The sequence below is a fragment of the Natator depressus genome, chromosome 12, assembly GCF_965152275.1.
Source record: "Natator depressus isolate rNatDep1 chromosome 12, rNatDep2.hap1, whole genome shotgun sequence".
Taxonomy (NCBI): Eukaryota; Metazoa; Chordata; order Testudines; family Cheloniidae; genus Natator; species Natator depressus.
The window spans coordinates 40,946,307-40,958,331 of NC_134245.1; the positions used below are offsets into that span (position 1 = coordinate 40,946,307).

At 49.2% G+C, this 12,025-nt stretch overlaps 1 protein-coding gene across 1 annotated transcript in view; it reads left to right on the forward strand.

Annotated features, from left to right (window-relative positions):
* Window positions 1–272: 272 nt before the first annotated feature.
* CYB5B (cytochrome b5 type B) overlaps window positions 273–12,025 on the forward strand; it is a 33,609-nt gene continuing 21,856 nt past the window's right edge. The window contains exon 1 of the mRNA XM_074968985.1: window positions 273–506. Coding sequence (XP_074825086.1) covers window positions 351–506 — 156 coding nt within the window. The 5' untranslated portion in view covers window positions 273–350. The remainder of the gene's footprint in view (window positions 507–12,025) is intronic.

Consider the following 12,025-nt stretch of genomic DNA (forward strand, 5'->3'; position numbering starts at 1 on the left):
GCCACGTGACCAGACCCGACCGGTCTCGGCGCTCCTCCTCAGCAGCCCAGAGGAGGCGGGACGCGGCTCTTTGTCTACCGCCTCCTGCTTGGGCGGGTTGGTGGAATCTCGCCCTTTCATTGGCTGCGGTGGGGCGTGAGGGCACCTCTGATTGGCTGTTAGGAGTCGAACCACAACGGGCTACGAGCGGCCGGCCGCCCTCTCCTTCGCCATTGGTCGATAGCGGGGGAACCGGCTTGGGACGCGGAAAAGCCCATTGGTCTCTAGGGCCTGGAGGGGGTGTGGCCTAGGTACGGCGGCCGCGCGGGGCCTAGCTAGTTTGCCGTTCGGTAAAGGAGCCGGGAGCCGGGATGGGGAGCGAACAGCTCGGCGCGGCTGGGGCCGGCGCGGCGCCCGAGGGCGGCCCCGTCTTCACCCTGGCGGAGGTGGCGAAGCGCAACTCGAGCCGCGAGGCCTGGCTGGTGATCCACGGGCGCGTGTACGACGTCGGCCGCTTCCTGGGCGAGGTGAGGTCCGCGGGGCCGGCCCGGGGACACCCTCTGACCGGCCTCGAGAGGCGGGGCGGCCGGGCCCTGCCCGCTCAGGGACGGGCGGGCTTGGGGAGGGACCGGGGGGGGGCTGGTATTTATGTCCCCAGGGGCTGAGCACCGCCCGGCTGGGCACCCCTGTGCTGCGAGCGACACTCCCTTGCCCGGCGGAGACGGGGCGGGCCGGGGGAGACGCTGACGATGGTTGTCCCGTAACGGGGTTTTATTATTCATCGCTCTGTGTTTGTAGTGCAGCGGCGTCCTGAGGAGCCCGTCAGGCTCGGGACTCTGTTGTTTGTGAGCCACGCAGCCTGTGCAGACAGGTTTCAGAGTAGCAGCCGTGTTAGTCTGTATTCGCAAAGAGGAAAGGAGGACTTGTGGCACCTTAGAGACTAACCAATTTATTTGAGCATGAGCTTTCGTGAGCTACAGCTCACTTCATCGGATGCATATTGTGGAAACTGCAGAAGACATTATATACACAGACACCATGAAACAATACCTCCTCCCACCCCACTCTCCTGCTGGTAATAGCTTATCTAAAGTGATCATCAAGTTGGGCCATTTCCAGCACAAATCCAGGTTTTCTCACCCTCTGCCCCCCCCCCCCCAAACTCGCTCTCCTGCTGGTAATGGCCCATCCAAAGTGACCACTCTCTTTACAATGTGTATGATAATCAAGGAGGGCCATTTCCAGCACACATCCAGGTTTTCTCACCCCCCCCACCCCCCTCCAAAAACCACACACACAAACTCACTCTCCTGCTGGTAATAGCCTATCCAAAGTGACCACTCTCCTTACAATGTGTATGAAAATCAAGGTGGGCCATTTCCAGCACACATCCAGGTTTTCTCACCCCCCCCACCCCCATACACACACAAACTCACTCTCCTGCTGGTAATAGCTCATCCAAAGTGACCACTCTCCCTACAATGTGCATGATAATCAAGGTGGGCCATTTCCAGCACAAATCCAGGTTTTCTCACCTCCCCCCCACAAACTCACTCTCCTGCTGGCAATAGCTCATCCAAACTGACCACTCTCCTTACAATGTGTATGATAATCAAGGTGGGCCATTTCCAGCATAAATCCACAGACAGACGCATTCCTGCCCCATGTGGCCGACAGTCTGATTTAAAGCAGATGCAGCAAGTGGATTGAGGTGGGAAGGGGGATAGCGGTAGCACATGATGTGGTAGTTTCAAATTGTTTCAGTTTTTCTTTTCCAAACAAATAATTGAACCGAGGAGTTCTTGTTGGCATCTCTGATCCCCTCATGAGATGAAAAAAGTAAAGTAAAGGCTTGGATTTGCATTTCTATCTTGGTTCCCTTAGGCTAAATGAATTAGTATAAGATTTAATACTAAGTTGTGAGACAAGGTGTGTGAGGTAATATCTTTTACTGGACCAACTTTTGTTGGTGAAAGAGACAAGCTTCCAAGCTACACAGAGCTCTTCCTCAGGTCTGTGGAAAGCTTGTTCCTCTCAGCAACAGAAGTTGGTTCAGCAAAAGATATCACCTCACCCACCTTGTCTCTCTAATACCTTGGGACCAACATGGCTACAACAACTCTGCAAATAATATACTAAGTAGTGTCAGTAATATAATAATAATATACAGGGTAGGTCAATATTTTGAAGACCGATCTCCAAGCAGAATCCAGGTTTAGTATCTGTCACATTATTCACTTCCAAGAAGTGGGTGTATCTCTCTGCCTAGGAAGGGAGTTATCCCTGTGTATAGTCTGCAGTTCTCCTGCATTCTCTGGGGTGAGCAGTGCTATGTGGTCGCTCATGTTGCTATTGACTTGGATTCTTGAAAAGTTTTAAGTTATAGGTTGCTCCTAACAGTGTTTGGAGTCAGTAACTGAGCAGAACAAAAAATGGCAATAAATTGTCAGCTGTGTTTTTGTCCCACCTCAAAATAAAACCTCAGCTGCCATGTCAGCACCACCCTCCCGAGCTTCTGGCTTCTACATAGCAATGCACCTATCACCTCATTCTGAACCAATGCTAAAACAGAAGCACTTCACTGAAAAAAGCACCATCTTCCTTTTCAGGACTGTTTGTACTCTGTGTAAACTTGGCTTGGGTTTACCACTAGCTAAAAATGTCCATTTACATACACCTGCTATGTGGTCATAACATTATTAAGAATATGAGCAGGATGTTTGATCTCCAGGACATGATGACTAAAAAACAAATCTAGTGGAATCTACAGGCTATGTGATAGAGGACAGAATGATAACTCATCCGCCTTTTTGGGTCCTTCCATCTTGCACCATCTGAGATATTGGAGGCCACGGCTTTGTGTGCGTGTGAAGCTTTCCAGGATTTACAAAGTAAGACAAGATACATTTTTATTGCACACTGGACAAGATGGTGCTACCTTCCCCACCAGATACTGCAAAGCTGAGTAAAGACTGTGGAGATTGTGCCTGCTGGGCAGCTGAGGCAGCCAGTTTAGAATAGGATTCCTTCTCTTACACAAAGACTTGACGATGTCCCGAAGTCAAACTCCTTCATTCAGCCTTTGCTTTTCTTTCAACAAATGTATCTTAGAAGATTCAAATTGTAGCCTCACTTCTTTCTTAGCTCCAATTGCCGTGAATGTCTCCTCACTGATTCATGGTTGATGTTTGAAGGGCTTAGTCAGCAGTCAGCACTGATGACTTGAAACAATGCCGTTCCTCATCGGATGACTGAGAAAGTGGAACTTTGGTTTCTTAACACTTAAACAGCCTTGAGCAGTTTGGAACAGGAAGCTGTCTGTTAGTTGGGTTCTAATAAGAGCTTTTGGTTGATGGGACTATTTTCAGCCTATTATCTGGCTGATGTCAAAGTCAGAGGTGCATTTTTCTAAGCAGAAGCAGATCGTCAGTGCCCAGTTCAGCATCTCTGCCAATTCGTACATCAATGACTGTTGACTGCAGAGGTGCTGGAACAGTTTTCCTAGTGGGGGTGCTGAGAGCCATTGAACCAAACTGTAAACCGTGTATATAGTGGAAACTACTTCAAGCCTGGGGGTGCTGCAGCACCCCTGGCACCTCTAGTTCCAGCACCTATGGTTGACCACCTTTGACTGTTAATGAGTCCTAGTGAAACCATGTGGAGTGTACTGGGGTCTGCTTGTGAATCCTCATGTGATGAAAAAGCAAGTCAGCAATCACCATGTCATTGCCATGTTCCAAGCCCTTTAGCCTCCGTGGTGACATTGGAACATCAAGCTCACTATGAAGCTGTGGATCTATTGGACTATGGTTATACCAACTCAGTTGTGTGGAAGTGAGAGCTCTGAGGAAGGTTGAAGAGCACCAGATTGATGTCTTTGATTCTTGTTGTCTTTGTCAGCTGCACCATATTAAACGCCCGACTGAGATCTGCAATGAAGATATTTGTAGCCGAACCCACCAACCACCTCCATCAGCACAGGTTTTGGTTTGGCATCTTCCTTGGTATGGACATATTATTAGGACAGAAGACCAGTGAATTTTGAGCACACTTATGAAGGAATGTTGCTACATGGTCAATGATGGCCTACATGCCAAAAGCTATGGTGGTGCAGTGAGGTTGGCAGTGATGATCATAGACTGAACATCCAGCAAGACTGTCTTAAAGACCTAGCTAGAGATTGATCTAGGTAGTGCTTGCTCTGCAAGGAGGCTGCATTCCTTTGGAATTTGCGATGATAATGATAACACTCATGGTCATCTTGTTGGAAGACTCTTGTAAAAGGCAGACAGCCTCTGTGCCCCTGTGTGGTACAGCTTGGGGTCTTTCACACTGCATTGGCTTAGGCTGTCCCTTCTTTGCTTGAGTCAGTTTTGCATAATTTGCAGCTTTCATAGTGAAATGGAACTGAAATCTTTTCTTGTCTTTGGTGAGGTCTACAGTACAGACTTCTGACGAAGTAGCTATGTCAGTCAGGAGCGTGAAGAGGTCTGATCCCTGACCAATAGAGCTGTGCTAGCAGAAGCTGCTAGGGTAGAGAAAGTTATACTAGCAAAACTGGGCTTTTACTGGTATAGTTTGTTGCTCACAGGGAGTGATCTTGTTATACTGGTACAAAGCACAACTTTGACAGTTTAGCTGCATCCATGCTAGGAGTGCTTCACCAGTATAGCATAGCAGTAATCCTATATCGGTAAAGCACTTCTAATGTGGACACAGCCTTTCTCTGCAGGACTATAAAGGGGTCTTGGCTCCCAGATCCTCTGCCTATCTAGATGTGCCATTGATATTCTAGTATTGCATTCAGCTCTGCGTCTGTATGCTGCAGTGTCTGAAATGTAACCTGCCGAGCCACTGTCTGGGTATTTATAGATACTGATCACAAGAGTACCCTAAGTTGTACTGGGAAAAGCACTTTTTCCCCTGTTTGTACTGGGGGATTTGCTGATATAGCTATACCTGTATAGCCATACCAGCAAATCTGTTCTAATGTAGGTTAGGCTTGCATCTACACTACAGCTTTTAGTGTGATAACTATGTAGGCAAAAAAATCACACATCTTACCAACATAGTTATGCCAGTTACATTTTTAAGTGTAAATCAAACCTTATTTTACAGACAAAAGCAAGTTTAATCCTCATTAGCCCTATGTAGTCAATACAGCTCCTGGAGAGTGTCAGACCCAGGCGCTTTAATGGATTTTAAACAAGCCCAGGTTTCAGAGTAGCCGCCATGTTAGTCTGTATCTGCAAAAAGAACAGGAGTACTTGTGGCACCTTAGCGACTAACAAATTTATTTGATAGCCCACGAAAGCTTATGCTCAAATAAATTTGTTAGTCTCTAAGGTGCCACAAGTCCTCCTGTTCTTTTTAAACAAGCCCAGTGTCTGATAAACTGTTCTGCATTAGATCTCTGAGGGTATGTCTACACTAGCAGAGTTACAGCGCCACTCAGAGAATGCTGAAAGGAAACCACTGTTGTGTGTTCACACCGTCAGCTGCCTGTGCAATAGAGGTTCACACTTGCGACACTTGCAGTGGTATTTGGAGTGGTACACTCTTAACAGCTGTCCCACAGAGCGTCTCTTCCTCTTCTGTTGCTAAGAGTTGTGGGAAGGCAGAGGGAGTCGCGGGGCATCCTGGGTCCTTTCCCAATGCCCCGTGATGCATTGCTTCACATCCCAGCAATCTCTGTGCTTTCGTCCGGATTTGGCGCCATCTTTCAGTGGTTTGTGTACTGCGCGCTCTGCCTCTTCAGTCTGCAGGAATGGATCTCGCACTGTCCTGGCACGCCGTGTTCTCCTTTTGATCCCTCTTCTCGCTGTCCCGCCACTCCTTCAATTCTTGTTTTTCGGAGTGCATCATGACATCATGCAGAAAGTCCTCTTTAGTTCTTCATGGCCACTTTCTAATTCTGCGCAGCCATTCAGCCGGTGATAACAAAGACGGAGGCTGGGCTCCCAAGGTCATATCTGTGAAGCCAAAATGCAACATTTTACAGAAGCCGTATTGTTTGCAACACGCAGACCACTGATTTAAAACACAGCCACTATTCACATACCTGTCACTAATTGGTTAACACCAGGCAAGTACACATGAGCCACAAGACCCTGAAAATGATGAGGAACCGCAGGGGAAATCAGTGTTCCAGAACCGTACTTTACACTGGGCACATGGCTCTTGGGGAGAGCCAGCACTGTTGCTGGCTCTCCCCAAGAGCCATGTGCCCAGTGTAAAGTAGGCACATGGCTCTTGGGGAGGGGGCCTTATAACCATTTACTGTCCCCACATTTTCCACAGGATGTGATCATTATGGAAGCTATCTCGCTGCTGAGGGTGAGCAGGGAATCAAGGGAGGGTCTTCTCCAAGACTGCAGCTTCCGCCCTGTCCCTTACGCGGCTCGCCTGTGTGCAGCAATGATCCTCTTCTTCCCCTCCCCCCCCCCCCCCCCGTGACGGCAAAGTGGCACGGGAAAGTTACCCTTAATGGGGTAAGAAACGAAGCAGCTCTGCCAAAGAACCTACGGCAACAGATTGCCCAATATCTCCATGAGAGTTTCCTGGAGATCTCTGAGGCAGATTCCTGTGAAGTGACGGAGTCAATCGACACCCTGTTGCGCCGCTCAGACTAGGCATGTGGTGGTACATGCATCATACAGACACACAAGCCTGCTTTCTGCAACCCTCCTGCCCCCGACTCTCGCTTCAGTGATTCCCAAAATCAAAGCCACTTACCAGGGCCCTCCTGTTTGCGCTTCACCAGGCTCCAACAGCTGTGATTGGCTAACCTCCTCTGGGGTAGAGAAGAGCTCCTGACCGCATGCATCTCTGACCTCCAAGTCATCCTCTGCCTCTGGGTCCCCCTCCCCATCCATGATTTCCTCCTCCTGGCTCAGTCCACTGTTGACTGGCACGTGAGCTACCGAAGTATCCACAGTGGCCTTTGCAGCGGAGGTAGGGTCACCACCGAATATTGCGTCCAGCTCTTTGTAGAACTGGCCACTCGTGGGCGCAGCACCGGAGCGGCGGTTTGCCTCCCGCGCCTTGTGGTAGGTATTCCGCAGCTCCTTCACTTTGATCCTGCACTGCAGTGTGTCTCAGTCATGGCCCCTTTCTGTCATGCATTGTGAAATCTGTCCGTAGTTGTCATAATTCCTACGGCTGGAGCGCAGCTGGGACTGGACCGCCTCCTCTCCAAATGCTGATGAGGTCCAGCGGCTCGGCATTGCTTCAAGCGGGAGATTGTCTGGTGCGTGGAGCAGCCATGGTTACCTGGAAAGATGCGCTGAGACCACTGCATGTGTCACTGAGCAAACTTTCAAAATTCCCAAGGAATTTAAGGGCTGGGGCTGATGGATGGTCACCTGAGGGCAGGGCAGTAGAGTTCAAACTGATGACCAGAGAGGCTAGAACAGGCATTGTGGGACACCTCCCGGAGGCCAGTCGCAGTGCTGCAATTGACCAGGGTATCTACACTGGCACCATGGCAATGTAGCCCCGGCACAGAAAGCTGTATCCTCTCGTCGGGGTGTTGTTTTTTTTATAGTGCTGGAACTACGCAGTGGCTTGGCAGTGTGTTTACCTCAAGAGTTACAATGCAGAAAGCTGCTTTGCTGGCAGAAATTTGCCAGTGTAGACAAGGCCTGAATTGCTGTAACTGCAGATGTCAGGGATTCAGCATGAAATGTTCCCCCTCTATCCTCTGTAATGGTTGGGGAATTGCTAATTGCTGCCTGGTCTAGCCCTTGGCCACATGTTATTTGTACAGAATTGCTGAGCTCATTGAAGTGCTATTGCAGGGCTATTGCATAATCTCTGAGAGGCCACTCTGGTTCCTGCAAACCAGACACAGTGGGTCAGGTGCTGGTCAGTCTGTCTAAAGTGTGTCCGTTGCAATATAGATTATTTTAAACTTTATCATTTTATGTTGCTGGTTACATAATAGAAGTTCTAAGACATTGGACTTACCACATGGCAAAAGTCCATCAGGTCATAAGAACATGGACGGAATGAGGGAGATGTACAAAGGCAGCTCCTCAAGTTGCATGTAAAACCTATAGTGAGTTGGTATCTGTTTCTCTTCCAGAGCTGGCTGGGCTGCAGTGGGGGGTATGCCTGATGTGTTTCAGCTGAAGTAGAACCATTTCCATAAATATCTCCCAAATATCAAAAGGGTAATTCACTTACCACTTGAAACAAAATAAGCCCCAGAATGCAGGTTACAGTGGTGTCTCTGTGCTGCAACTGCATGAGCTATGAAAACTGTCTGTGTTTAAATATGGATTACAGGTAAACTGCAGAGGGTTAACTTTCCAATTATGTGCTGAAATGGCCTGTCAGGAGCAGGGGTAAATATACCTTTTGATTAGCACTGTGAAGTGTAAGTCGCCCCGTGCTGCATGCCCCTTTCTCCACCACATGCACACTACCATTTGGGGCACTTAACTCATCCCCTCCCAAAACTCCTTGTATTTCTATTTAAGGTACTCATAAACATCGTAGTGGGGGGGCTTGAAGTCTTTACTGGATTTCTCCTCACAGCCCCCTTCTGAGGTAGGCAGTGGTGTTGTTTGTATTTTACAGATCGGGAACTGAAGAGTGGTGAGTTGGGGCTCTCTACTTGAATTCTGGTTGATATTGTGAAGTTGTATCATGAAGAACCGCTTTATTATGAGTACCTATGGCTGTCTACACCACAACTTATGTTAGCATAATTTGTTGCTGTGGGGTGTGCATAAACCACCCCACTGAGTGACCAATTACACTGATATAAGCACCAGTGTGGAAAGTGCTATGTCAGCAGGAGAGCTTCTCCGGCCAATGTAATTACCGCTGTTTGCGGGGGCTGGCTTAGAGCAGCTACGTTAGAGAGCTTACAGTGCATTGCTATAAGTTATCTAGTGTAGCCAGAACCTGTGTGTATATGGGTCCACCATGGATGACAGCGCCTGTAACAGGTATGACCCAGACAGAAAGAGTAAGGCCTTGTCCACACTACAGTGTTAAGTCGACTTAAGTTACGGTTCGTGACATACAGTCACCACTGTAATTAAACCACTGTTGCATCTCCACACTATCCTTCTTGTGTCGGTGGATTGCGTCATGGGTAGCTATCCCACTGTGCAACTCACCACCATCTACCGCAGGGTTTATTGGGAAGGTTTTGCAGTGCCTCATGGATAGGGCCCTACCAAATTCATGGTCCATTTTGGTCAATTTCATGCTCATAGTGTTTTAAACATCGTAAATTTCACAATTTCAGCTATTTAAATCTGAAATTTCACAGTGTTGTAATTGTAGGGGTCCTGCCCAAAAAGGAGTTAAGGGGAGGGGGGTGGCATTGCGGTACTGCTACCCTTACTTCTGCCCTGCTGCTGGTTGTGGTGCTGCCTTCAGAGCTTGGCAGCTGGAGCGCGGTGGCTGGTGGCCAGGCGCCCAGCTCTGAAGGCAGAGCCATTGCCAGCAGCAGCACGGAATTAAGGCTGGCATGGTATGGTATTGCCACCCCTATTTCTGTGCTGCTGCCTGCAGAGCTGGGTGCCCAGCCACCAGCTCCAACTCTCCGGCCACCCAGCTCTTAAGGCTGCGCAGAAGTAAGGGTAGCAAAACCGCGGACCCCCTAAAATAACCTTGTGACCCCTCTGCAACTTCCATTTGGGTCAGAACCCCCAATTTGAGAAACGCTGGTCTCCCCAATGAAATCTGTATAGTATAGGGTAAAAGCACACAAAAGACCAGATTCTATAGTAGGATACCAGATTTCATGGTCTGTGACGCATTTTTCATGACCACTAATTTGGTAGGGCCCTACTCATGGGGGCAGGTTCAGGATCCCATGATGCAGTTTTCCCTATCCCATAGTTCAATGTGCATCCTAGTACGTTTCATGCTGCTTTTCAACAGTCCCTGTAACCTGCGCGCCCGCCATCTCTGTCAGGAAGCATGGATGCTGGACTGCTCTTCACTATTGTGATGAGCGTTATGAACACAATGTACCTGATCCCGCAGTTTTTCATGAGTTGTGACTCTGATGACGATGCCTTGGCGTCTGCCTTATGATGAAAGAAGCAATTCACGATTGCTGTTTGCATTCATGGAGCAGCTGCCCATGGTGGACTGTGGTTTCTGGGCTCGGGAAACAAGCACTGAGCGGTGGGATCACATCGTCATGCAGGTTTGGGATGACAAGCAGTGGCTGCAGAACTTTTGGATGTGCAAAGCCACCTTCCTGGAACTGTGTGCGGAGCTTGCTCCAGCTCTCCTGTGCAGAGACACTAAAAGGAGAGCCACGCTCACAGTGGAGAAACGATTGGCAATTACTGTGCTGAAGCTGGCGACGTCAGACTGCTACCGATCAGTCGCAAATCAGTTTGGAGTCGGGAAATCCACCGTGGGGGTTGTTGTGATGCAAATGTGCAGTACTATTAATTGCCTCCTGCTAAGAAAGGACTGTGACTCTGGGCAGTGTGCGTGAACAGGGGATTGTTTTGCAGCAGTGGGGTTCCCTAACTGCGGTGGGGCAATAGGTGGCATGCATATCCTTATCTTGGCCCCGCACCACAGAGTGCATCAACAGAAAGGGCTACTTTTCCATGGTATTGCAAGCATTGGTGCATCTCCAGGGTCATTTCACCGACATCAACATGGGCTGGGCAGGGAAGGTGCATGACAGAAAGCTGCAAGCAGGGATTTTCTTTCCACACCAGTGGATTACTATTGGAGGTGTGGAAATGCCAATAGTGATCTTGGGAGACCCAGCCTACCCCTTGCTCCCGTGGCTCATGAAGCTGTACGCTGGCCACCTTGACAGCAGCAAGGAGCATTTCAACAATAGAATCAGCAGGTGCAGAACGACTGGTCAATGTGCCTTTGGCTGTTTGAAGCGTCGCTCGTGCTGTCTCCTCAGGAGGTTCGACCTCTGTGAGGACAATATCCCTGTGGTCATAGCTGCCAGCTGTGCGCATCATAATATCTGTGAAGCAAAGTGGGGGAGAAGTTTTCCCAGGGTGAAGGTGGTTTCCCACCTGTGAAGGTGGTTTGGCTGCCTGCTTACTTTGAGCAGCCAGATACCAGGGCTATAACGGGCTCAGCGCAGAGCTATTTGCAAACATACCTGTGTAATGCTGAGGTAAATGTCATACATACAGAGAAAAGTATCTTTAAAGGGGAAGGAACAGGGAATTTACAAGCGCACACAATAGCAAGGCTCTCTCAGCTGGGTATATGTGGGGTTGTCAATTTGTTTAATCCCCGTTGGGTGGAGTGACTTGGGTACTGTTGCAGCCCTGGAAGATGCATGCAGTGTGCGGGGGGAGGCGTGTAGGTAGGTCCTGGAATGCCATTTTCTGTGGGCTGCAGGGGGAGGTGAGCACAAATGTGTTCAGCCTGAAGTTGAATCTGAGACCGCAGCATGTCTGTTTGCTCCCTAAGCAGCGTCATCATCTGCTGCCCATATTTCCCGTCCCGACTATCCCTCTGCATTTTGTCATTGATTGTGAGCAGAGAGCTTGGAGGGTGGCAATCTGAAGCTCCAGAGGCTTGCAGCACCTCCTGGAACATGTCTTCCTTATTCCTCTTCGTTCTCCACATCTGTATGATCCGCTCCGTCAGTGTGCCTGATGAGACCCTCAAGGCCACATCTGTAGCTGGTAAAGAGACAATGGACAGAGGTACCATTGTCAGTGCACTTACACCCCTTAATCCAAATAAGTTACAAGCACAACTTTCTCACTTTCCCTTGGGAGTCACAGAGCAGGGTTGCAGTCCCAGCCATGGTGAGTGTGGCCCAAAAAGGAGGAGTGGGGGAAATGGGGTAGCAATGGGGTATCAGTACAAGCAGATAGGGCTATTGTACTGAATGCTGGCACTGATTTCCACAGGCAGTGTTGATTGTAGCTGATATCTCACTTCTGTGGGTAACCGAGGCTGCAAGGGAGCAGCTCCTGCATGTGTCTGGCTGCAGACCAGGTCTGTATGCTGCTAGCCTGTGCGCTGCAGTAGTTACTCCTGGGGGGAATTCTGCACCACTGCACGTGCATAATTAATG